This window comes from Cebidichthys violaceus, unplaced genomic scaffold, assembly GCF_023349555.1.
Source record: "Cebidichthys violaceus isolate CVI_PGR_0920_01 unplaced genomic scaffold, fCebVio1.0.p SCAF_3, whole genome shotgun sequence".
NCBI lineage: Eukaryota > Metazoa > Chordata > Actinopteri > Perciformes > Stichaeidae > Cebidichthys > Cebidichthys violaceus.
Window position 1 is genome coordinate 21,035,596 of NW_027176483.1, and position 26,319 is coordinate 21,061,914.

The following is a 26,319-nucleotide window of genomic DNA, read 5'->3' on the forward strand; positions in this document are numbered from 1 at the left end:
TAACACGTTTTGAATATAACCGAATACCCACCGTGACGGAGAGAACAGCCATGGCGAGCAGCCGAAGCGGTCTAATCCACCGTGTCGTTTCAGCACCGAAAGATGACGTGCAAAAAAAAAGAAGAAGAAGAAGAAAACAAGCAGATAATTGGTGAGAATCTGCGACCAGCTTGGCTCTTAATTGGCTCACGGTGGATGAGAAGCAGCCAGGCTGCAGGGTGACAGATGTGACGCGAGGTGTTGTGAGATAACACGTCGTACTATAACGTCTCATTATTTCAGCTTCAGACAGCCGTGGTTTATACGTTGCAAACAGTGCGTTTATTCACAGTGTTTGGTGACGTCATACCATATGCATAAAGTGCATGCTTTCTTTCTTTAGGGGAACGATCTGTTATTTACATCAGAATAGAAATGATGAAAAACCCTTCCTACTTTAGCATCTCAGTAGCTTGTGAATGTGGTCTAGGAATACCTTTGACAGTACACATGTCCCGTATTTGTGAAAGACACAGCGCTTCTTCTTCAGTACAGCATGATGTTCATTTAGTAAATGAAGGTCCATTCAGAGTCAAACAGACCATAAAGCAGGGGATGCTTTAGGGGCGGGGTTGACTTGTGATTGACAGGTCTCTGTCACAGCGTTGTCTGAGTTTTCATATGAGAACTTTAAATCTTTCACAGTGTTTTTATTCACTCCGTGAAAGTTACTTTTTGGCCCCCAAAAAATGTCTTTCAAATTCAGCGTTCAGTTGGCTCCACCCTCTTGTGTCACAAGGCCAAAAACCGAGATGGGGACGGTCAAAGAATGCATAAGCTCCAGGCTCCAGGCAGCGGTGGTGACTGTGTATACCTCCTTTATACAGTCTATGGTGATAAATATATACCATTAGTATTTGGTGAACCACTAACATCCGACAGAATGCTGTGACTGGAAAACTCCTTGTGACGATCATGTTCCTGTGTTTTTATTCATCATCTTAATCCTCATTCATTATTTTCCGCATTGCTTTGTTTAGTTTTTCTTTCTTCCCAGCTGAGCCTTGACTAATGAATGTAAAATGTCTCCTGTGACAAAACAAACACACATTTGAGACATAAACCACCAAACCACCCGATACTCTCTCAGGGCATGCCTTCATTACAGTAAGTAGGAATAATAATATTCAGTGGTTAGTTTCCACATGATGGACGATGTTCTCTACAGTGGAAACAGAGTCAAGGCTCCTGATTCATCCTGAAACTCCTCCTTGTGCGTTTTCATTGGTACGAGGAGAAACGAACCACTACTGTGTGTAATGCACCAACCGTACTGCTCTCTGCTGTGTTTGATATGCTGTCAGAGTCTGAAATTGCCGCTTTCTTTGGTGCATACTGATATGTGCTCTGCTGTGTGTGTGTGTGTGTGTGTGTGTGTGTGTGTGTGTGTGTGTGTGTGTGTGTGTGTGTGACTGCCACTTTAGATGATGTGCTGGCGAGGGATGCCGGTGAGTGTGTGATCTGTCTAGAGGAACTGCAGCAAGGGGACACCATAGCCAGACTGCCGTGCCTCTGCATCTACCACAAAAGGTGACACACACACACACACACACACACACACACACACACACACACACACACACACACACACACACACACATATTTGAATCACTGCCCTTTATATAATTTTGCACTTCCTCTAATTAAATCCACTTAATGCACTCCAATAACATTCCTTAAAGATGGGCAGTTTTTTATGTTCAGTTATCATATTTGCTCAAACTGTATCCTGACAGTATGAGACAGAAAATCTTTCAGTTCACCTTATGGCATTTAGATTCCACCGTGCCTGAAGGAAAAAGCCAGTCAGAGTCAGCGAGTCTTATTATGAATCCCACTTCTTTTTTTTGGCAAGACCCGCCCTGTGCAGCATTCACGCGCTAGGATTGGCCAGGCGTCCATGCTCGCTGAGATAACCCGATTTGTTTGTGTCCTGTGCCGTGACCGATCCTGACCCTGAGTACTCACGGTCAACCCTAACCCCTAACCAGTCATCTCCACCTCAACCAGACCTAACCAGCCATCTCCACCTCAACCAGACCTAACCAGCCACCTCAACCATACCTAACCAATCATCTCCACCTCAACCATACCTAACCAGTCATCTCCACCTCAACCAGACCTAACCAGTCATCTCCACCTCAACTATACCTAACCAGTCATCTCCACCTCAACCAGACCTAACCAGTCATCTCCACCTCAACCATACCTAACCAGTCATCTCCACCTCAACCATACCTAACCAGTCATCTACACCTCAACCATACCTAACCAGTCATCTTCACCTCAACCAGACCTAACCAGTCATCTCCACCTCAACCATACCTAACCAGTCATCTACACCTCAACCATACCTAACCAGTCATCTTCACCTCAACCATACCTAACCAGCCATCTCCACCTCAACCAGACCTAACCAGCCATCGCCACCTCAACCATACCTAACCAGTCATCTCCACCTCAACCAGACCTAACCAGCCATCTCCACCTCAACCAGACCTAACCAGTCATCTCCACCTCAACCAGACCTAACCAGCCATCTCCACCTCAACCAGACCTAACCAGTCATCTCCACCTCAACCAACCAGACCTAACCAGTCATCTCCACCTCAACCAGACCTAACCAGCCATCTCCACCTCAACCAGACCTAACCAGTCATCTCCACCTCAACCAACCAAACCTAACCAGTCATCTCCACCTCAACCAACCAGACCTAACCAGCCATCTCCACCTCAACCAGACCTAACCAGTCATCTCCACCTCAACCAACCAGACCTAACCAGTCATCTCCACCTCAACCAGACCTAACCAGTCATCTCCACCTCAACCAACCAGACCTAACCAGTCATCTCCACCTCAACCAGACCTAACCAGCCATCTCCACCTCAACCAGACCTAACCAGTCATCTCCACCTCAACCAGACCTAACCAGCCATCTCCACCTCAACCAGACCTAACCAGTCATCTCCACCTCAACCAACCAAACCTAACCAGTCATCTCCACCTCAACCAACCAGACCTAACCAGCCATCTCCACCTCAACCAGACCTAACCAGTCATCTCCACCTCAACCAACCAGACCTAACCAGTCATCTCCACCTCAACCAGACCTAACCAGTCATCTCCACCTCAACAAACCAGACCTAACCAGTCATCTCCACCTCAACCAGACCTAACCAGTCATCTCCACCTCAACCAGACCTAACCAGTCATCTCCATCTCAACCAGATACACGGAGCAGGTTTTGCCAAGAAAAGCAGTGGGATCTGTAACAACGCACCAATCACTGCTTGTGAAAGTAGGCAGCGCCGATCAAAGATGAATCAAGATTGTGATGTCTTCAGACACATGTTTTATTGTTCTGCAAATAAAACAGAAAGTTTGCTCCATATTCAGACGTGAAACATGATGTGTAAACATGTTCTAGTAGAAACATAAAGTATGAACCTGAAAATGAGCATGACATGTCCCTTTATGCTAGGAGTTGTGCATTCTTTATGCAGCTTCAGTGAATACTATAAGTATGAGTTTATTAGCAATATAGTTACACAAGTACTGTTCTCAAGAAGTACTTGAAATCGTATATATATAGGTTGAAAAAATGGCCACATAGGTACTTTACTCAAGTACTTTCATTTGCTGCTACTTTATACTCCTTCTCCACTTCAAAGGAAAGGTACTTTTTACTAAACCGAGCTTACCTGACGGTGATAGCTGCTTTGCAGAGTAAGGCTGAATTGATTGGACACATGGACGAGTGAATATGGTGTCCTTATGATTTGTGAATAATATTAGCGTTATTCTCCTTGATTTCAATGTAAACTAGGTTTTTAAAGGATACCTTGATCTGATCTTTATTAGTTGTCACATCCATTGTCCACTTTATGCTACTTCATATTTTTACTTCACTACATTTTAAAGACTATATATCTGACTGTCAATGCTGCAGGTTAAGACACATGTATGATGGATACGTTGTCTCTAGAAATAGTCATTTGCATTAATAATGTAATGTAAATCAGTTATAAAGGTTTTTTAATGCTACATTGTACTTATACTTCACTACACTTCAGAGAGAAATATTATAGTGATATATATATAATTATTATTATTATTTATCTGACAGCTATAATATATATAATATATATATATAATATATTATATATATATATAATATATATAATATATATCTATAATATATTATATATATAATATATTATATATATATATATATGTATATTATATATATATAATATACATATATATACTATATATATATAATATACATATATATGTATATCATATATATATATTATATATATAATATATATACATAATATATATATATATAATATATATATATGATATACATATATACATAATATATATATATTATATATATATATATTATATATATATAATATATATTACATATATATATATATATACATATATATATATATAGTATATATTATATACTATATATATATATATATATATATATATATTACATGCCTACGTGTTACTTCAGCAACAATCCTCTGTGGTGCTGAATCCATTTCATGACCTCTGTGTTTCATACAGACTTGCTGTAATAACTTGTGTGTGTCTGTGTGTGTCTGTGTGTGTGTGTCTGTGCGTGTCTGCAGCTGTATAGACTCGTGGTTTGAGATCAACCGGTCCTGCCCCGAACACCCCTCTGACTGACCGACCAGCAGCCCTCTCTGAATTCTGTTCAAGGTGAGACAGGCAGAGCGGACACACGGCCGTGAGTGGAGCCGGCACACAGACGCTGGTGTAGTTTGTGTGTTTAAAGTCACATGTGGTCCAGAGACTGACGTCCTCCGCCGACCAAACAAATTCACTGTAGCTAGATGTAAAGTTATGGGATCACCGAAGTACATTTAGTTTGTTCATACAGAAATTCATATTCATATAGTTAAATAAAGAATGAGCCTAGTAGAGGCCTCAGGATGGTAGTAACGTCTTCACCGGTGTTACTAGTGTTAAAGAGAAAGAAAAGTATTGTTTCATGTCTTAATATGTTGCTTGTCAGACGACATCATGTCTGTCTGTCTGTCTGTCTCCAGGACATCTCGTGGTCCTGCCATGGATATCTGGACGCAGACGCAAACCAAATCTGATGAAACAATCAAAGCGATCAACACATACTCATCCCGCCACACTCCACCATCCTACCCAAGAGATCCACCTCCTTTAAAGTGAACCCAGAACAACGTGGCTGTCAATCCCCCGTACATTAAAGGGCCCCTCCCTCGGCTGAAGAGACTGCCCCCCCCCCCCCCTCCCCTCCCCTCCCACTCCTCCAGGCTAACAGTCCTTAAAGGGCTTCATCCGCCTCGGCTCCCCCCCTCCGACCTGAGAGGCCCGTCGCCTCCCTGCCATGAGGGTCCTCGTAGGCCTCCAAGCAGCTAGCCTCCCGTCTTGCGTCCGGACCCGGGCCCGTCAGCGGTCCGCGTCCGGCCCTCCCACGGCCTTAACTGGGGAGGGGGAGGCCGGAGAAGGGAGGGGGCAGACGACAGGAAACCACACAAGAAAGGAGGGAGGCGGCGAGTGATGAGAAGGAAACCAACGACGTGTCGCAGCTGCAGAAAGCTGCTTTGAGATCAGACTCCGGCGGCCCTCTCATGTCACAGCAGGAGTCCGGCTTGGTGACGTCCTCTCGTGACGGAGCGTGCTTCTTCCTCACGGCCTCTGTTCTGCGCCCTCCCTCGCCAACATGACTCATAATAAGCAAATCAAGCATAATAATAATTCTTAGATCTGGTTTGTGCACACCTGAGCGGGCAGGGGGGGGAGATGGAGGCATAGGAACCAAACTGGGGGGGGGGTCAGCTCGTCTATGTACAGGATGTACGAGGAGGGGGCGGAGGAGTGGTTTGAGCACGCTCAGTTCTGGTTGGGAGGGAGGAAGGGCCCAGCAGTGTAGTTTACGCTCCTAGTGTGTAACGTGTGTGTTCAGGATGCTCCAGTGTCAGGCTTCACCTGGTATGTGTATGTACTCTGTGTGTGTGTGTGTGTGTGTGTGGGTGTGTCTGTCTGAGCTTGGAACTGTGACAACATAGCTTTTGCTGAAGCCTAGTGTGTGTGTGTGTGTGTGTGTGTGTGTGTGTGTGTGTGTGTGTGTGTGTGTGTGAGAGAGAGAGAGACACAGCGTGAAGGTCAGTGTCGAGGGCTGACTGGGACAGTGCCGTATGTGTGTGTCAGTGTATTGAAATGTTTACAGTCTAGATGTCCATGTCCCCTGTGTGTGTGTGTGTGTGGGTGTGTGTGTGTGTGTGTGTGTGTGTGTGTGTGTGTGCGGCTGGCAGTCCTCCCTTTACGTTGCTGATGTTTACAGCTACAGAGAGGCGGCGCATTGTAAATGACGAGCCCGACTTCTCTCTCTTTTCTTTGTTCGATCTGCCAGATTCTCTTCATGTGACGAGTCATTTCCCCCGTGAGAGTCTGGAGTGCGTGCGTCTCCGTGCATATGACTGTTTGTGCGTGTGAGTGTGTGTGTGTGTGTGTGTGTGTGTGTGTGTGATTCCAAAGGCGCCTCTCGGCTGCTACTGTCTGCCCCCCCCCCCCCCCCCCCCCCCCGCGTTGTGTTTCTGCTAGAGTAGTTCTGGCTGACTGCGACTGGAGACGCGAGCCACTCGGACCCGGAAAAAAAGAAGAAAAAAAAAGGACTGTAGTCCCGCTGTGGATCCACTGGACGGGGCTTATTTATTCATTTGTTCATATTTAACAAAATTTGTTTAATATTCCAATCATGTGAGGTGTTACCCACTCTTCAGAATGCCAAGAGTTGATGTATGAAGACTTCTACAGATCAACGTGCGAACAAACTGCATTTACAAAGCTACTGTAAACAAATGGTGGAATAAATTGTGCTAGATGACAGACTCCATTTTCTTCACTTTCCCTCTGTGACCCAGATACAAGTCATCCGTCCCCATCGGACGTCTTCATCCCGACTCCACGGTCGGCCGACAGACACACACTATGTGTTCTAGGTGATGCAGTTAAGTCTTGAATCATCTCCCACTCCGACAGCAGTCCGGGTTATTTTGGGATGGCGTGTGACGTGTCCTCTTTCTCTGGGAAGGCCGTGTGTAGTCCAATGTCATTTAGTCACTTTACTATTTCCCAGAATGCCGTTTGACAAGAAAAGGGCCGTCTCCACGCTCACCGCGGATAACTCAACAGTAGATTAAGTTTATGGTAGGGCCTTCTGCTTTGTTTCTGAGAAGTATTTTTTTTTACATTTTTTCATTTAACACAATAACCATGAGTCTTGTGGACCACTGTGAGTCTTAAAACCCAGAAATGAGTCAGCGGTTCTGCACTTCCGGTTCCTTTGTTAATTGTTTTTTTAATCTAAGCTAAACTCGACTTTGTAGTTTCTGATTTTATGGACACCAGCTTGTGGCGCCCAGATATTTTCTCTCCACACACTGTTGGTCTACAGTGGAAAAATGTTTCTCTTTCAAAATATTTGTGTAAATATTCCAGTTTGACTCCAGGTTGTTTGGCTGGTTATCAAAAGGGAAGAAATTCAATGTACCGAAACGTTAAACTTGAGCCAGAAATGCATCGCAAATACACGACAAGCTGCTCCATGTTGTTGAAACATTTCTACCGTCCACGCTACGATACATCGTGTTGGGTTCTACTCTCACACCTTCAACAAGTCAGTGTGTCAGAGTCGGACTCACTGCTGAGATGCTCTGCTTGTTTTTTCAGATCGAATCTTGGATGTTGGTGCAGCGACTGATCAAAGAGGAGCTTCTTCTCAACAGCCGCAGAGCGACCTTTGTCTTTACCATCAACAGATGCTTCATGGTTCCACCCTCTCTTGTTTGGGGTGTAACTTGAATCCAGCTCTAAGGAGTGTGTGTGTGTGTGTGTGTGTGTGTGTGTGTGTGTGTGTGTGTGTGTGTGTCTCAACACGTTCTCATTCCCAAATACAGCAGCTCGGTCAGCGGCCCTGCGCGTCAAACCACGACGCTCTGCACACCCTACTCGGTCGGGTTAGTAAAGCGTAAGTTCAATAAAGTTACGTAATTTGAAATAAGACGACATTGACATGAACACGGGCCTCCTGAGTGATGGTGCTGTGTCTCTTTGACTTCCTCCTTTACTGTGGCCTCGTGGAAACGCCATTTGGCGCGTTTGACTGACCAAGCTGCCGTATTTGGAGTGGGCTGTGTATGTATATGTATATGTGTGTGTGTGTGTGTGTGTGTGTGTGTGTGTGTGTAAAAACAGCCGCTATATTTTGATCTGTTTAATCTATCAAACATTCTACTTCTTGGGCGGTGAAGTTGTCTCCCCTTCCTTCATCCATTTGTTTCATCGCTCTATACGTGTTAAAACCAGGAAGTTAAAACCAGGAAGTTAAAACCAGGAAGTGTGTCATTTAACACCACGGAATGCAGTCAGCAGGACATTTCAGCTTCTTTCAGCTCGTTTTGGTTTTACACATTTTATTCTACGTCCACTCTCGCCGTCAACCTTGCAGCAGCTGTTGTAGCGAGAACGCTTTGGTAAACCCACTGCCTGCTACCTGTGGCCCACCGACGATGATTGACGAGCTGGTGAACGTAGTGGAGCGTTTTGCAGCTAAAGGACTGGGCTTTTCTCAGAAGTTAGTGGAGTTGACCCAAAAACGGAGCTGAAAGGAGATCGCCACCAACAAATGAATGGCTCCGAATGGATGCTGACGTTGCTGTGCGTCTGATGGATGGAGAGGAAACTGTTGAGGAGGTGATGATATGTCACGGTTGTGGTTGTCCAAAAAATGGATAGATGCAGCATTTAGCAATTACAGTTGTGGTCAAAAGTTTACATACACTTGTAAAGAACATAATGTCATGGCTCTCTTGAGTTTCCAGTTATTTCTACAACTCTGATTTTTCTCTGATAGAGTGATTGGAACAGATACTTCTTTGTCACAAAAAACATTCATGAAGTTTGGTTCTTTCATGACTTTATTATGGGTTAACAGAAAAAGTGACAAAATCTGCTGGGTCAAAAATATACATACAGCAACATGAATTAGCAATTTTGGTGACTTAGAAAGTTGTGTCAATGAAATGAGCTTCATAGCATGGCCTCTTAACTTCTTGTGAGTGATTATGAGTGACTACAGCTGGTGACTTCTCTGAGGCCATTTAAATAGTGCTCATTGGATACAAACGCTACAATGGGAAAGTCAAAGGAGCTCAGCATGGATCTGAAAAAGCAAATCATTGACTTGAACAAGTCAGGAAAGTCACTTGGAGCCATTTCAAAGCAGCTGCAGGTCCCAAGAGCAACAGTGCAAACAATTGTTTGTAAGTATAAAGTGCATGGCACTGTTTTGTCACTGCCACGATCAGGAAGAAAACGCAAGCTATCACCTGCTGCTGAGAGAAAATTGGTCAGGAGGGTGAAGAGTCAACCGAGAACCACCAAAAAGCAGATCTGCCAAGAATTAGAAGCTGCTGGAACACAGGTGTCAGTGTCCACAGTCAAGCGTGTTTTGCATCTCCATGGACTGAGAGGCTGCCGTGCAAGAAGGAAGCCCTCGCTCCAAAAGCGGCACCTTAAGGCTCGACTGAAGTTTGCTGCTGATCACATGGACAAAGATAAGACCTTCTGGAGGAAAGTTCTGTGGTCAGACGAAACAAAAATCGAGCTGTTTGGCCACAATGGCCAGCAATATGTTTGGAGGAGAAAAGGTGAGGCCTTTAACCCCAAGAACACCATGCCTACCGTCAAGCACGGTGGTGGTAGTATTATGCTGTGGGGCTGTTTTGCTGCCAATGGAACTGGTGCTTTACAGAGAGTAAATGGGATAATGAAGAAGGAGGATTACCTTCAAATTCTTCAAGATAACCTAAAATCATCAGCCCGAAGGTTGGGTCTTGGGCGCAGTTGGGTGTTCCAACAGGACAATGACCCCAAACGCACATCAAAAGTGGTAATGGAATGGCTAAATCAGGCTAGAATTAGGGTTTTAGAATGGCCTTCCCAAAGTCCTGACTTAAATCCCATTGAGAACATGTGGACAATGCTGAAGAAACAAGTCCATGTCAGAAAGCCATCAAATTTAACTGAACTGCACCAATTCTGTCAAGAGGAGTGGTCAAAGATTCAACGAGAAGCTTGCCAGAAGCTTGTGGATGGCTACCAAAAGCGCCTAATTGAAGTGAAAATGGCCAAGGGACATGTAACCAAATATTAGCACTGCTGTATGTATATTTTTGACCCAGCAGATTTGATCACTTTTTCTGTTAACCCATAATAAAGTCATGAAAGAACCAAACTTCATGAATGTTTTTTGTGACAAAGAAGTATCTGTTCCAATCACGCTATCAGAGAAAAATCAGAGTTGTAGAAATAACTGGAAACTCAAGAGAGCCATGACATTATGTTCTTTACAAGTGTATGTAAACTTTTGACCACAACTGTAAATGCAGAAAGCAATTAGTGTTAGAATGTACGATGACATACTGTACATTAAAGCATTAAAAGAATACACTGGTCGTTTCAGAAACAACAAAACTTCAGACATGGCTCACAAAGTTGTCGTGTGTTGTCATCACTCTGTTGTTTGCCACACTGGCTGGTTTGGTAAACACCAGCATGCTTTGTGACTTTGCCTCATAGAGTCTTTTTAAATATCTGCCTCTTGCATCGGCCATCATGTGATAACGGCATTGGAGAAGCCAGATAATACCGCTAACCGCTAACCTCACCGCCTATCTGTGTTCCCTGTGTATCGTGGCCTGCAGCTAACGGAGGGGGACGGTCTCATTTGGGGAATGATGTGCGCTTCAGTCTTTTCAGTCTGCTGAATGAAAACATGTAACGAGTCTCTCAGACTGCAGCTACAGTAGTCGACAGCGGCCCGCTCAGCTCAGACACACAACAAGAATACAGAACCTGCCTTTAATACGGCTCCACTTCATCTGACAACATCTGCCTGCTTTATGGGGGCGCCGGGTAATTGTCATTTGCCTTGTCTGATGACAATTACTTTACAATTTAATTACAATTAAATGTAAGCTTGACTTTCCAGTGCTTGTTTGAAGAACTTATCATTATGATCTATGACTATTATGATTATTATTATGATTTTTATTGTTTTTATTATTTTAAAAAGCTTGATGACCGATGCACATTCTTAGAACAGGACACAAGGGGGCTTTTAATTTGTAATGGTAATATTCTGACCTCTATTGGCTAAATTCGTAATTGCACCTGACTTTTAAAGGCAAAAAAAAGCGAATTTAATGTTGTAATTCATATCATTGTTGAATTACAGGAAGAGTATTATTTTTCCCTGAAGCAACACATTTTACTTACATTCAAAACAGCTCGAAGAAAACGTTTTAAAAACGAACAAGCAACTTTTAGAATTTAAAGCAGAAAAAACACACCATCAATCGCCTCAGTTCGACTCATGGATGTGAATGTCGATTCCTCTGGTCTGGAGCTCACAACAAGCGCTCTGATTGGCCAACGGGTCCTGGCGCCAAAAATAGGAAGGAAGTAGAGTTGAGAACGCAACAACGGATATGATTTGCGCGGTATTTCAGTAAATATATTGGCATAAACCTAATTTCAACCTCATTTGGGCACAACATGGATACACAGTCGTATCTACCTTTACAGCCTGGGGTGGGAATGGAGGAGAATTTCCTGTCTCTCGACGACATTTTGCTCTCTCACGAGAGACTCCCCATCCGGACAGAGTGCGCTTTCCCCCGGCTGGGATACCTGGAGAAGTCGACTGACGCGCAGGACATACCGGAGGTTGGTCGAGTTACCGAAGACAAATGTCGAGATGTTTAGAATGTTGCCATTGTAATGTGTTTAGAGATAACTCTATCTATCTAAGATACAACTAAAAGTAGCCCAGATACAGGTTATGCGTTGTTGGCTGTTACGCTAAACCTCATTCAATGCTTTTGCAGTTTAACTTCAATGTTATAGTTATTTGTCTTGCAAGCAGACATTAACAGCAATAAGTGAAGCAACCGAATGTAAAGTAAGAAAACGAATTACACTGACGTCACTGTCAATACAACTTCAGTGACGTTACGTGACAGTCAATACGACAACTTTATTTAAACATCTGTATTGTGAAACGTGTTTGGGCTGTCTCTGGTTGAACCCCGACATTTGACAACTCAAATGAGGAACCGCTCCCATTACTGCATAAGAAATATTGAATGTAATGTTATAGTGTTTTTTATATATATATACACACACACACACACCACCACTAAGTCTCCTCTGGATGAACATCAGTAGGAATGGCCCTCGTTTCTATGTCTTTAGATTTAGCAATTAAGATCATTTTACATAACCGTGTTACTGTAAGATCAGACACAGTGGATTCCAGCATATACCTGCAATATGGACCCCAGCAAGCAGGGGCCGATAATAACTGAAGTCCACGTCGTTTGTCTCAGGGCACAAAGATGGAGCTCCCTCTGTGGCTGTCCAAGGGTCTGTACGAGAAGAAGAGGAGAGTGTTGTCAGTGGAGCTCCCCAAGGTGTACAGGGAGGGCTGGAGGACCGTGTTCAACGCCGACCCCAACGTGGTGGACTTGCACAAGATGGGGCCCTACTACTACGGCCTGGGGTCCCAGATGCTGCACTTTGACAGCCCGGAGAACCCCGAGATCGCTCAGACGCTGCTGCAGGTGAGCGACGCGCACCGTCATTGACGTAGCTGAGTTCATTTAACATGAGAAGGGACAAAAACACGTGCTGGAGTACCAACTGTCAAACCTCAGATTATACATATTTAAATCCTCTGGGAGGTGAGACAAACCTGCAGGACGAGAAACCAGTTGCTTCTTGTGGTGTCAGATATTAAGTGGGCTTAGACCCGTTATTTAAAATTGACCCTTCACTAAGCCCTGCCCCCCTCCCGCTACTCCTGTCAAGCTGTCAGAGCTACCACGGAGCCCACACTGTCACTAACTGCACCCCCTGAAGAAACATCTAACCTTTGGAAAAGAATGAACAATGAAGGAACACTACTGCTCCTGTAAAGCAGACTCGGCCTTTATTTGTTATACAAATCATTAAAAAGGAAAATCAGCGTGCGTAGACATTCAGTACACCTTCAGTAGCTAGCGTAGCATAGAAGTGTTGACGCTAGTTACTGCTGCGCTAACATACGCCGCTGATGTTAGCTCCACAGGTTTTTATATAGGTAACGAGTATCACTGTTACACAACTTTTAACCTTCGCTGGCTCTAAATCCACTGAACATGAAGACCATCTGAAACAGCTGATTACAGTTTTTGTTAGTTGAGGACCCTAATCAGAGCTAACAGATGCTATGCTATAATTGGCCAGTCTGCTCTGGGGAGGGTGGGACTTAGCGAAGCTTTCTGTGCACAGATGTACGACATACGCATTTACAGAGAAGATGTGAGAAGATGTGAGCTCAAAGCTTTGCGTCTACGGCAGACGGGGAAACATCTGCCGAGCAGCCGATGCTGTTAGATTGTTTGAATTCTGTAAATCCAGTGAATTATGAACTGTGTACAGATAGGCATGCTTTATTCAGGACACCAAAATACTCTTTTGAGGCGCTTTTACACTCGTTTGGTGAACAGACGAGATAAAAAGATGTTAATAAATGAGCTTCAGAGGGGCTGGTGGGTGTCGGGTCTCAATGCTAAGCTAAGCTCACACAGCTTGTCTATATTTAATGTGCAGTTATTCCACTCTGCCCCAGGAAGTGAACAAGTGTAATTCCTAAATGTTGAGCTATTCCTGTAGCCAGGTTCTGCTCCAGGTGAAGTAAAGTGTTGGCAGCTGCATCAAGTCACTTCAGCACCACAGGTGATCACTTCACATTCTACTCAAAGAATATTTTCCTTTTATTTATTATTGTTTGCTAAGAACTGAGAATCCGTATGTCAGATCATCTCACAGCTTGTGATCACGGTTTGATTTCCAGCCCATCACAACAACAGATCGGATTAAATGATGTTTTCTGAGAGGTAAACGTACACAAGTGGTCAAATGTAGTGTTGCATTGTGCAGAAGCTGCGATGCTTTTCTTTCAAACTTCATAGATCAACGGGCACAATGCAGATTCTGTGTTATTTCATGCATTACAGCTAGGGGGTGCAAGCAGATCAGAATACGTGGCTTACTATTGGCTGTCTGGTGCAGCTGTTACCAGGCAGATTATAAGTGATCTCATTGTCTGACGGGCAAACAAACACCGAGGGACGACGCGCTTCTCCGGAGCTTTACGCACCACGAGGGTTATTACATGTTTAAACGGAGAAAGTGTATATTTGATATCATATCCATTTCTTCAGCCAGTGTGTCATGTGATGCGTTAACTCGAACCAGAACCGAATGAGTGGAAGATGAGCGCATTATGCATAACTGCGTTTCTATAGAGACACTTTAAAATGTGACAAACTACTCGTCTGTGTGAGTCTGAGGTGTTTGTACATTTTAAGGTTTTAATACGGATGAATGAAGACTTTTCTCTCCGTTCATCGTGAGGCAAACCTCCGGCTCTATGCTCCCGGTCTCTAGTCTCAAGTCTTCTTCAACACAGCATGATGTTCATTTAGTACATCATGGTCCATTTAGAGTCACACAGACCAGAAAGCAGGGGATGCTTTAGGGGCGGGGCTACATGGTGATTGACAGGTCTCTACCAGAGTCGTACCCGGTGTGTCTTTACGTCACTCCTCATTGGCTGCAAAAAGTCAAACTAGCGACGGTGAAATCGCCAAACTTGAGGCTTCAAAGTAACTCTGGCAGAGTAACTGAAACAAAAACAAAAGAAGTCATTTCATGGTTGAAGTATTGCTTTGGTTTAAAAGTACCTCGTCAGCAGTAATACTCACACAGAGCCCTTCGTCTGCCGTCTTTGTCTTCCCTAATAATTTGTTGCAAACCGCTGACGCTGTCCTTCTCCCAGACGTTCATCGGCCGCTTCAGACGGAACATGGACTCCTCCCAGAATGCCTACAACGAGGACACGTCTGCGCTGGTGGAGCGCCTGGACTGTCTGGAGAAGGCCCTGTTCACGTCGGGGCAGAGCGGCCTCAACGGCTTCCAGAGCTGGGAGAAGGGCCGGGCCTCGCAGCTCACTGCCTCCAGCCTCGTCCTCAACTACCGCAAGAGGAAGATGGCCGACGTGCCGCCCTGAGCCGGGCCCGGGTTAGAGAGGTCAGCGCCGGTCCTCGCTTCACCGCCCTCTAACTTTGAGACTCTCTGCGATGGGACGAGATGAGTGCTATGAGTTTCACACGTCCTTCAGTGTGTTCATGATCACCATCGAACTCACCGGTTATTTAACCGTTGCTGCACATTCAGTTGATCTAAGAATATGAAGCTTTAGCATATATCGACGTTTCTTCTGTTCCATCACACAGATGGTTGAGCTGAGGATGGTAAGCTGGTGGGTTATGGGGATGTATGAACGTTGATGTCATTAAATGGCAACATATTCCATAAAGCTCTCCAACTCAGAAACATCTGAGTTTCTTAGTAACAGAACTGGAGATAATAAAGGATGTCTAGAAACAGCAAAGCACCCGTTGACTGATTATTACCTCGGTACCATTGATACATTTGAGTCCTGAGTTTACCGATATTTACACAGTTTCTTGTTGTTTATAGTAGTTGATATCTGTGGTGACCATAATAATGATATCTTTATTTATATTGCTCTTATCGGAACAAAGTTACAAAGCGCTTCACATAAAAACATGTAAGAAAGAAGCTTGAAATCTATTCTGAAATATCTTCACCCAAACGCAGCGCTGTCCTCCCATTGGTCGAGGGCTGAGCAGCTGACTTTCGGCTCTATGAGTTGATGAAACACCAGAGCGCACCTGAACGCACCGCCGTCCCACCCAGCTGAGGCAAGAACACATTTTAAAAGAAAGTCCTAGTTAACGTGGACTTTGTGCCGGTTATAAGGAAGCAGAACACCCTTTATTTAACATTTATTTTACACATGTTACTGGGTGCATTCTATATCTCAAAAACACAAATATTGACAATTTGTATAATTGAAGCTCAGCTTCAATCACTGATGTTAAAAACCACAAACCAAGCCAGAAGTCTAGGTGTAGTTATGGATTCAGTCCTCAACCTGAACACCACATCAAGACCATCACAAAACCAGCCTCCTATCACCTGAAGAACATCTCAAGGACTAGAGGACTTATGTCTCAATGTGTCCATCATGTGTCTTCAGTAGCCTGGACTACTGTAACGGTGTGTTCACAGGTCTCTGTAAAAAGTCAGTCAGAGAGCTGCAGCTGATTCAGAGTCCTCACTAAGACCAAGAAAGTGGATCACATCAGTCCAGTTCTGAGGTCTTCACTGGCTTCCTGTCCAACAAAGACTTGACTTTAAGGTCCTGCTGTTGGTTTATAAAGCACTGAATGGTTCAGGGATCAGCTGCTACCTCATGAACCATCCCGACCCCTCAGGTGGTCTGGGACCGGTCTACCTTCTGTTCCAGAGTCAGAACTAAACATGGAGAAGCAGCGTTCAGTTCTTCTGCGCCACACATCTGGAACAAAGTCCCAGAAAGCTGCAGGTCTGCTGAGACCCTCAGCTCCTTTAGATCCAGACTGAAGACGTCTCTGTTTAATGCTGCCTTTAACTGAACCAGAGTCAATGATATTAATACATTTCTGCATTTTACTACTCTGTATTATATTTTCTACACTGCGTTTTAGTGTTTCAATGACTGTTCTTAAATGTCCTTTTCTTTTGCATTATGTTTTGATGCTTTTAATGGTTTTATGTGAAGCACTTTGAACTACCTTGTTGTTGAAATGTGCTGTACTAATACACTTAAATAAATAGGAAACTAACTGGTAGATTGCTGTCATTTCTTTGGAGCACATTCATGCTCCCGAGAGGATGGACCCCGGTCCTAGCTGTTGGCTGAACTGTTAGCTGTGGGTGAGGTACAGCAGAAAGGTCACTGGTGATTTCATCGTGACTTTGCCTCTGGGCCACAGCTATTGATCCTGTCATGGGGTTGTCCTGACAGAGGGAGGCGTTCACAGAAGGACTTCACTGATCCGCTCAAATGTAACATATTGTTTGAGGTCTTAGTTTTCCAACATGAATGATGAAACTTGAATTTGTTTTTTGTCAGAGTTTCCCGTGAAAACTGAAGTCGAACTACAACAACACATTTTCACTATTGTAGATAAACCCAACGGTTTCACTTGACCTAAAGAGAATTCAAAATAGATTTCAGTACTTTTCCATTTAAATATTGCAAAAATCGCTTTCTAATATAAATGATACTGTAAGTTGTAGGCTAATGAATGCCTTCATAAACTATGAACCATTTAGAAAAACAAAAGCTCTGTTTCCGGGTTGTGAAGAATCCCTCTGGATGTGTTTCCTCCTCAGACGTCAGTGGATGTATCATCTTGGTAACGAGGATAACGGCACCTTCCAAAAGGATCCAAACAGTCGGCCCGGTTTTAAACTACCACCCCCCCTGGATAGAGTCTGGCTTTGTTGGGCAACTACAACTTCTTGGTCAAGGAAAGGAACAAACCGGAGGTCACGGTTAAAGGCAGGACAAGATGATCCTGATGAAAAATCATCTTGATTCAATCATCCGATGAAAAATAAGATATTTGCAAATATAAAATATAAAAAAATATACCAAAGAGGACAGTCTTAATTCACATTGGTTGCCAGAGGTTGCATGTCAGGAAATTAAAAACATGGGTTGCTTTGAACAGTTGCCCAAATGTTCTTCGTAGCTACATATTGCTTATTGTTAATGCTCACCCCATGTAAGCATTAATGAGTGGCCGCATAAACCAAACAGGTTGCGGCTGTGAATGGGTCGAACTGCAATACTGGGAGGAAAACCATGAGGATATCTTCGAAGAGTGAAAGGGGCTTCCAGAATCGCAATTGACCCGCATGAAGTCGTCGTACAGTAACTCCAGCGGTGTTGAGTTCCACAGGGAGCGAGACGTACACGAAGACGAGGATGACGTCAGGAAACTCCTTCATCGCCTGTTTAAATGAATGTAGCTGGGGCTCTATTTTTGGGCAACACCAGAAGGCAATAATCAAAGCTTTACAGTTGGATCATTACAGCAATGTTGCTCAGGGTCACACATGAAATGATGGCTGCATTCACAGTGAATGCTGCTCCTACGTCGTGAAGATTAAGGTACAATCTCAGCGTCTGCGGTCTCCCACACAGGGTGGAAATATAAACAGTGTGGATTCTGTTCGTAGGTGGATCTAACCATTACTGTCTGGTTGCATTTTCTCTGCAGGCAGATCTATTACCGGCCTTTCATTACTTGTGTCTGTGCGTACTTGCTGGGCAGTCTTAGCCAAAGGTTTAGCTGAAGCAAAGGGCAGACTGAGGGCGAGCGGCCAGGAAGCTGACATACGAGACACTAATGCTGCCTCTGGCTTTTGTTTACTTGAAGGGCCTCTGACATTTGGTATTTGTTGGGAAACCGTTTGTGTTCATGATGAAATGCTGAGAGGAGCCCGAGGCTCACTCTTTCCCCCTCTCTCACACCGTTTGTCTCTCTCCTGTTCTATTGTGAGTGACATTTATATTCTATTTTGTTAGATGTTATTCACATTTCAGCCCCCGTATCTCTGCGTCAAAACCCAAATTCACAACTGTCCCTCGCTGCGGAGACATTGTGCAGCGAGTGTTTCTATTCTGAGCAGGGCCACCAGAGCGCCATAGCATGCCCCTCCAACGCAGACGGGCCAATCATATCGCAGCGTTGGCCAGCTCCGACCGGGGTCCGGCAAATGAAGCTCTAGCGTAAGTTCAGTCAGGAAGACGACGCCCGATGTTTACTTCTCATACATCTCTCAATCACTCCTCACGCAGGCTCACTCATTATTTTGTTGCTGTCAATCATGATGTCAGCTGTTTAGATCAGCTGGTCTCTTCTATCCAATGGCACAGTGAATCAGTGACATCGTTAGCCTGTCATGTTGCTGCTGTCTCTTTTAAGTATGACAGTCTCTCTACCTTCAGTGCAGTCATGCTGCTGTTGCGCACCTCCCCATCTCCGCCCAGTCTTCATCAGATTCATCATCTTCATCATCAGCCTCACCACCACCAGTGTCTGGACTCCACGGGGGATTTATCTTGCTGCTGCAGACGCCAATCCATTACCAATCTTCCTGTAGAGTCCAAGCTCCAAAGACTTTATCATCACATATCATCTGTTCTTTATCTGACTTTCTGTCTCTCCTGATTGAACTAATCGGCTCTGCTCCATGGACTCACATGCGATGACTTCAGTTCTTCTTCATTTTTAGGCTGATTTTGTAGATTTGGAGCTCGTCATGGTTAAACGTTGTGTAATAGTGATACCCGTTAACCGGAGAGCCTGGAAGGAGTGAAGCCAATGTGTAAGTGCCTTAAAGCTGCATTCTCTCTAGTGTCCACCAGGGGGCGACTCCTCTGGGTGTATAGAAGTCTAGTCTAAAATGACTCTACTTCTCTCTTGATTTATTCCCTCAGTAAACATTGTAAACATGAGTTTATGGTCTCAATCTCTAGTTTACAGTCTTCTTCAATACAGCATGATGTTCATTTAGTACATTATGCTCCATTTAGAGTCAAACAGACCATAAAGCAGGGGATGCTTTAGGGGCGGGGCTTACTGTGATTGACAGGTCGCTGTGCTACCTCTCTACGTCACACCTCCGCATTCCAAATATGGTAACTTGCGTTCATTGGCTGCAAACAAAACAACAACATGGCGACGGCTGTAATCACAGATGGCGAAGGCGAAATTGCCGAACTGGAGGCTTCAAAATGGCGGTCCACAAACCAATGAGTGATGTCATGGTGACTACGTCCACGTCTTATATACAGTCTACGATACAAATCTGTGGAGCTAACATTAGCACAGCATCAACTAACATTAACACTTCTATGCTACGCTAGCTACTGAAGGTATACTGAATGTCTTCACATGCTGCTTTTGCTTTTAATGATTGTAACAGTGATTAAAGACCTACTCTGCTTTACAGGAACAATGGTCCTTAATTTAATTTTCTTCTGTCTCGATCTTCAGTTGATGTGGTGGTTCACTTTAACACTGTGATCTGTCGCTTTAGCTTCTATCGTCATCTTTCTATCCTCTCTGAAAACTCCATTTTGTTTCCCCAAACATTAGATAATATCCATGCAGGGAGTTCAATTAGTGACAGTGTGGCTCCATGGTAGCTCTGACTGCTTGAATGAGTAGCAGTGGGGCGTTCAATTAACATTTTATCAGATTTATCAACCACAATCTATGTCAGCTCATCTTGTTATAAAAAGGAGCATGTGGACCGGAACGGTTTGATGTGTCACCGTCCCCAGAAGATGACCGTCAAGGGCCCCGGCTGGAACAGACTGGGGGAAAGGTATCCAGTCGATCCCCAACTGTATAGCGAGTCCTTCGTCCATAATGAACCCTTCTGCTCCTGAATCCAGGAAGGTGGAAATAGTCTGGCAGCCCCCGGGTAGAAGTAACTTGGTGTGGAATAGTGGTCTTTGGCAGAAGGAGGGTCGGGTGAACCCGGGCTTTTACCGGGCAATTGTGAGCAAAATGACCGGCGCTTCGCCAGCCGCCTGGCCTGGATGCGACGATCCAATCGGGTGGTTACCTCGATAAGCCCGTCCAGGGATGTGGGTAACTCAAACAAGACTAGTTAGTCTTTGACGTAATCTGCTAGGCCGAGCAAATATGCGTCACACTGGGCGGCCATGTTCCACGAACTTAATCGTGCCTTGGTCCGGAAATCAATGGCATAGTCCGTGACAGTTTGGTGGCCCTGCTGAAGCCCCAGTAACCCGCCGGCGGCGTCCGGTCCCATGGACACCACCCGGAAGACCTTGTGCAGCTCGTCGGAGAAGGACCGGAAGGAAGCACAGGCAGGAGTACGGCGATCCTATTCCGCCGGTCCCCACAGGCGAGCTCTCCCCATCAGATGGTTGATGGTGAACGCCTCTCTGGTGTCCTCAGAAGTGAAGGTGTGGGGCTGCAACGCAAACAGGATGGAACAATTCATCAGGAATGCGTTGCAACCCTCCGGGTCCCCAGCGTAACGTTCCGGCTACCCCACCCGGGTCTCCGAGACTGGCGTTGAACGCGCTGGTTCGAGTCCGGAGTGGACCGAAGCAGGTCACGATGGTCTGGGTTATGGCTGCCGTGAGTTGCTGTACCTGATTTATCAAGGTGGCCATAATCTGGTCTTGATTCACCCAAGTGTGGCGAACCTCGGCGGTGTGGGCGACAAATCTCCTCTTCGATTGACACGAACCGGGCCTGTGATGAGGTGTCGTAAGCTGGGTCCATGTTCATGCCAGATCGTACTGTAACGGGTGTGGTAAGGACCCAGAAGCACTACGACAGACACACGGAATAGTTGGAACGAAACTTTATTCCAGGCAGAACACACAACAGGCCAACAGTCTTGGATCTGCACGCGTGTAGAAATCCACTCGGTGGAACGCCAAGCCGTCAAGGGAGAAGGTAGACAGAACCCAGAGGAAGCAGAGGCAGAACCTCGTGGTCGGGGACAGAAGGCTGAGTCGTTTACCGGGGCCGAGGCAAGGCGGAGAAGTCCAAACAGGCAGGGTCGCCAACGGAGAAACCAGGGTCGCCAACGGAGAAACCAGTCAGAGGGTAAACGCAGGAAAGTCTGGCATAAAGCGGAGAACGATCTGGCAGTGAGAGTGTGTGTGAGAGACTGGGGTCTAAAGAGAGTGAGCAGGTGAGAGTGATTGGGCTGATGAGGTGAGTGAGAGACGAGAGAAAATGTACACATCATTTATTTTTCGGCCAGCGGACATAGCATGATGCTGCTGTACAAAGTGTCCTGGTATAGGTTCTCCAAAACCAAACATCATTCCCTCCTGCTGAGCTGCATTCTCCTCTCTTTGTTTTTTAATCAACCTCCCTTATCTTATCTTTTAAATCCGCTGTTATGTTTTCCTCTCTAAAAAGTGCCCCGCCCTTTCAGGCCCCAGAAGAGAGGGGGATAAGTGAAGGAGGAGAAGGAAAAAAAAAAGGGCTTAGCGATGAGAACAAAGCCAGCAGGAGAGGGACTGAATGTCAAGAAAGCAAAGAGAAATGAGGAGGGGGAGAAAGAAAAGAGAGAGGGAGCGGCTGAGGCGAGCGCTGCAGCATCCAGCCACATCTTGGCGATGAGGTGTGAGGATTAGTTGTATCTGAAGCAACGCCCCCGCTATGCTCTCCAAATGAGTATTATCCCCCCCCACTGCGTTGGCTCATTCAATGCCATGTTGTTGGGGCCGGAAGGAGGAGGCAGTCCAATACGCTGTATAGGCCTCGCTTCATTATCTGTAGCAGGTGGCAGGAAAAAATAGGCAGCTATTTGGTCGCTGTTGATATATGCGTCTGACTATGCTACAGTGATACATGTATGCTGGGAACGAAAAGGAGCGTGTTTGAGTTATTAGCATATATGAAAAACGAAATTATTAAATATTCTATATTCTATCAATAGAATTATTAATGTCAGTAAGATTAACAATGATTAATAATAACGGCGCACCACCCTGAGGACAGCAACAGACCACATAGCAGCTATAATCACAATACACATGCACAAAGTAATATGATTGCATGAAAGTGAAATGACTAGTGACTTTGTTGTCATCATTTCCTTTTTGTTTTTATATGCATTCATATCCAACGGATTCATATTTGTTGTCCATGGCCCTTAAAGCTGCACTAATCTATTTCTGTAACGTGGAAAAGGTCACTTATTGTGACAAACTCACACATGATTATCACTCAAGTCTGCGGAAATGTTTTGGTTTTGAATCTGTTAAATCTCTTTTAAGTTTCACACTTCTCATCAGCTCCTTTTCCACACCGCTGCTTTTTGTCGGCAGGTATTTCAAATGAAAAGATAAACTCTTTAGAATTGCGTCTCTTGTGTTTTTCTAGCGTTGTTTTAAACAGGCATACAAGTTAAAACTCTAAACTATCAGTATCATGGGACATATTGTTCCCCTGTTGAAAATTAACAAATCGGCAACCGTATAGTGGTATCTAATTATGTTAAACTATATAAATAGCACAGCAACGCCAAGAGGTCGGCATCCGCTTGAATCAATTTATTTCCAGTTAATTACATTTGATTGCCTGCAGCCCGGCGCCGCACCACGCCGGTTTGAGCCGACTTCTCAGGAGCTGGTGGAGACAAAACACAGAGCTAAAAGGAAAGTGAATTTTTGGACTTACCTGCGTTAGATAATAATACGTGCTAATTAGATTTTACAGAACAATTCATGATAGTGAAAATCTGTTTACTGTGGCTCAATGGGCAAGATACTATAGCATTTAGTAGCATTTAGATTAGATCCTAATGCCACCTTGTTTGGCTGCCGCTGCCATCGGTGTATGACTGTGTGTGAACGGGTGAATGTTGACATGTAGTGTACACCACTTTGATTAGTCGAAGAAAGGCTAGAAAGGTGCCATATAAACGCAAGTCTGTTTACCATTTTATGGTTGAAAACAAATGCCAGTAAGATGAACTTGAGTTTGGATTGTTTTGTCAACCTTCTATTTCCAAGTTCAGTGAATCACACGAATCACACAACTGAGCGCACTCCATCTGCTGATGAAAACCATGTAATATGGCTGAAAACTCCAGAAAAAAGCAAATAAGTAAAGCTTGTGTTGTTTAGTCTAAATTTAGTCTTTTGTGTTTTTACCTGATAATAGTCACAAATAGCATAAAATATCAAACACCACCACAACATGTTACTTATCAGCATGGCTTACGTCAAACCATACAGAAAAATAATGGTTCTTAACTGGTTCTTTAAAACGCTGTGTGGTTCCACGAAGAACCATCAACCACTAAAGGACCATTTTATGTTTTTGATTGGCTGGTTCTACATGATGTCGTGTGGTTCTTTGGGATGTTAAAGGATTCTTAATTCATGTTTGAGTTATTGGATGGTATACATTTTTAGAGAACCTTTAAGTTCTTCAAAGAACCTTTTCTGGTTCTTAAAAGACAGTTGTTGCCTGCAGGGGCTCTGGGGTGAGCTCAGGTGGAACACTAAGGTTTCAGCAAAGGTTAAGCAATTAAATGCTACACAAAGTAATGACATTCAATTCACTGAGTCGGTTTGTTCAAATGACACAGTTTGGACCGGGTGGGTTTCCATGTGACATTTGGAAACGAGCAATGGTTTGAAGTAGGTTAGGACAAATAAATCCTCACTATTCTGTCCTGGTGACGAAGTCGAGACAGAGGTTACGTAACATCGTCCGAGGTGTAGCGCACTGAAGTGGTGCAGGAATAGCTTTGCTCTCCGCCCAGTGCCAGGACTAAGTGCAGGACATTCAGCACAGCTCACAGCAGCGTCAGCATCACAGTGTGCCTCGCCTCTGTGTGGCAACCATCAATCCATCAATCCATCAATCCATCAATCCATCAATCCATTCACTGTTTTGTCAGGATTCAGCTCCTACAGCTCCCTTGAATCTGACCCACATATTAACACATATGGACGGCACTCCAGGAAGATGTTTTCACATCACTATTAAAAGAGCCTTGAGACTAAATGGAGGACGCGGTGGTCAACAGCTTCACAGTTGTTTGAGCCACAACATTGACCACTTAAAAAGGAAAATAAATACATATATAAATAAATAAATAAATATATATATATATATATATATATATATATATATATATATATATATATATATACAGTATATGTGACCATAACCCGATACAACAACAGTGTCAATGGAATTAAAGTGATAGTGTAAATGGAGGTAGTAGTGCAGTTTGTCTGATGAATTGTTCATCAGAGTGACGTCCAGCAGAAAGAAGCTGGTCCTGGTTCCGGTGGTTCTGGTGGTTTTGGCGTACAGAGCTCTGTAGCTCCTACCAGAGGGGAGGAGATGAACAGCTGGTGTTCAGGGTGTGACGGTCTGCAGTGATCTTTACGGCCCGCTTCCTGACTCTGGAGGTGGACAAGTCCAGGATGGGGGGCAGGCTGGAACCAGTGATCCTCTCTGCAGACCTGACAGTCCGTTGTAGTCTGTTCCTGTCCTGTTTGGTGGCCGATCCAAACCTTGAGCTGGAGCAGGAAGTACAACCTCTGCTGGGCCTTTTTTCTGATGGGGATGATGTTGGAGGCCCACTATAGGTCCTGGGAGATTGTGGATCCCAGAAACCTGAAGGTCTCCACGGCAGACACAGTACTGTTGAGTATGTTTGTGATCGGCTGACAGGTGGAGGCTTCACCACAGGCTTTGCAGATTTTAGTTTCTGCCTGTAGGTTGGGAAGAGATGAACCAGACAGTGATCAGAGAGTCACAAAGCTGCACGGGGGACTGAGCGATATGCGTCCTTTATTACAGTGGAGCAGTGGTTCGGTGTGTTCTTGTCCCTGGTGCTACACTAAATATGTTGTCTGTATTTTGGAAGTTCTTTGCTGATGTTTGCTCTGTTAAAGTCCCCAAGAACAATGAGCAGGGAGTCTGGGTGATTGTGCTCCATGTTGGTGATTCGCCAGATGGATTGATGGAAGTGCAGTTCGGAATCCCCGCGGACGCAGTTTAACGAGCCGCTCCTGCTCGCTTCCCCCGTCGGCGTCTCCGGCAAATCCCGAGGAGAGCCGCCGCTCCTCCAACTAAAAGCTCTGTAAAACTTTCCGGTTCGATGAAAAACGGCGAAAAGGTTTGACCAGTGGATGTTTAAAAGTTCCTCTCTGCTGAATGTGATCAGAGAGGGAGAGCTGGAGACGAGACAAACAAACAAAAACAGAGAAAGTACGAGACGGCGCAGTACCGAGGCTGCCGTCTTGAAAATCTCAAGTTCAAGATTAAAACCATTAAAATAGAGACTACAATATACCACTAGTTAGGAAACAGCCATTCGATAAAAGTGAGTCTTAAGAAGATTTAAAGTATGATAGTGAGTTGAGTTTGCTTACCAGAGATCCTCAGGCAGGCAGTTTCACACATAAGCCTGATCCATCAAGTCGGGATTTTGGGACCATTAGTGGTGCCCTGCTAGAGGATCTCAAGTAGCGACGAGGCTTATGGGGATTAAGCAAATCACAGATAACGGCAGGAGCCAGACTATTCAAGGCTTTAAAATTAAGCTGTAAAATCTTAAAATCAATTCTAAAACTCACAGGTAGAATGTGTGATGTGGTCGCTTGAAAAGCCTGGCAGCCGCGTTTTGTATCCATTGCA

General features: G+C 44.6%; 2 protein-coding genes across 2 annotated transcripts in view; both read left to right on the top strand.

Annotated features, from left to right (window-relative positions):
- The window catches only part of znrf1 (zinc and ring finger 1), a 51,734-nt gene extending 45,113 nt beyond the window's left edge, over nt 1–6,621 (top strand). Inside the window, exons 3-5 of the mRNA XM_068724001.1 lie at nt 1,464–1,569; nt 4,690–4,780; nt 5,131–6,621. Coding sequence (XP_068580102.1) covers nt 1,464–1,569; nt 4,690–4,747 — 164 coding nt within the window. The 3' untranslated portion in view covers nt 4,748–4,780; nt 5,131–6,621. The remainder of the gene's footprint in view (nt 1–1,463; nt 1,570–4,689; nt 4,781–5,130) is intronic.
- Nucleotides 6,622–11,275: 4,654 nt separating this feature from the next.
- Nucleotides 11,276–16,908, top strand: gins3 (GINS complex subunit 3). The gene is made up of 3 exons (XM_068723107.1): nt 11,276–11,848; nt 12,511–12,744; nt 15,006–16,908. The coding sequence occupies exons 1-3, from the start codon at nt 11,678–11,680 to the stop codon at nt 15,234–15,236; spliced, it is 636 nt and encodes a 211-aa protein (XP_068579208.1). The 5' UTR covers nt 11,276–11,677; the 3' UTR covers nt 15,237–16,908.
- Nucleotides 16,909–26,319: the final 9,411 nt, after the last annotated feature.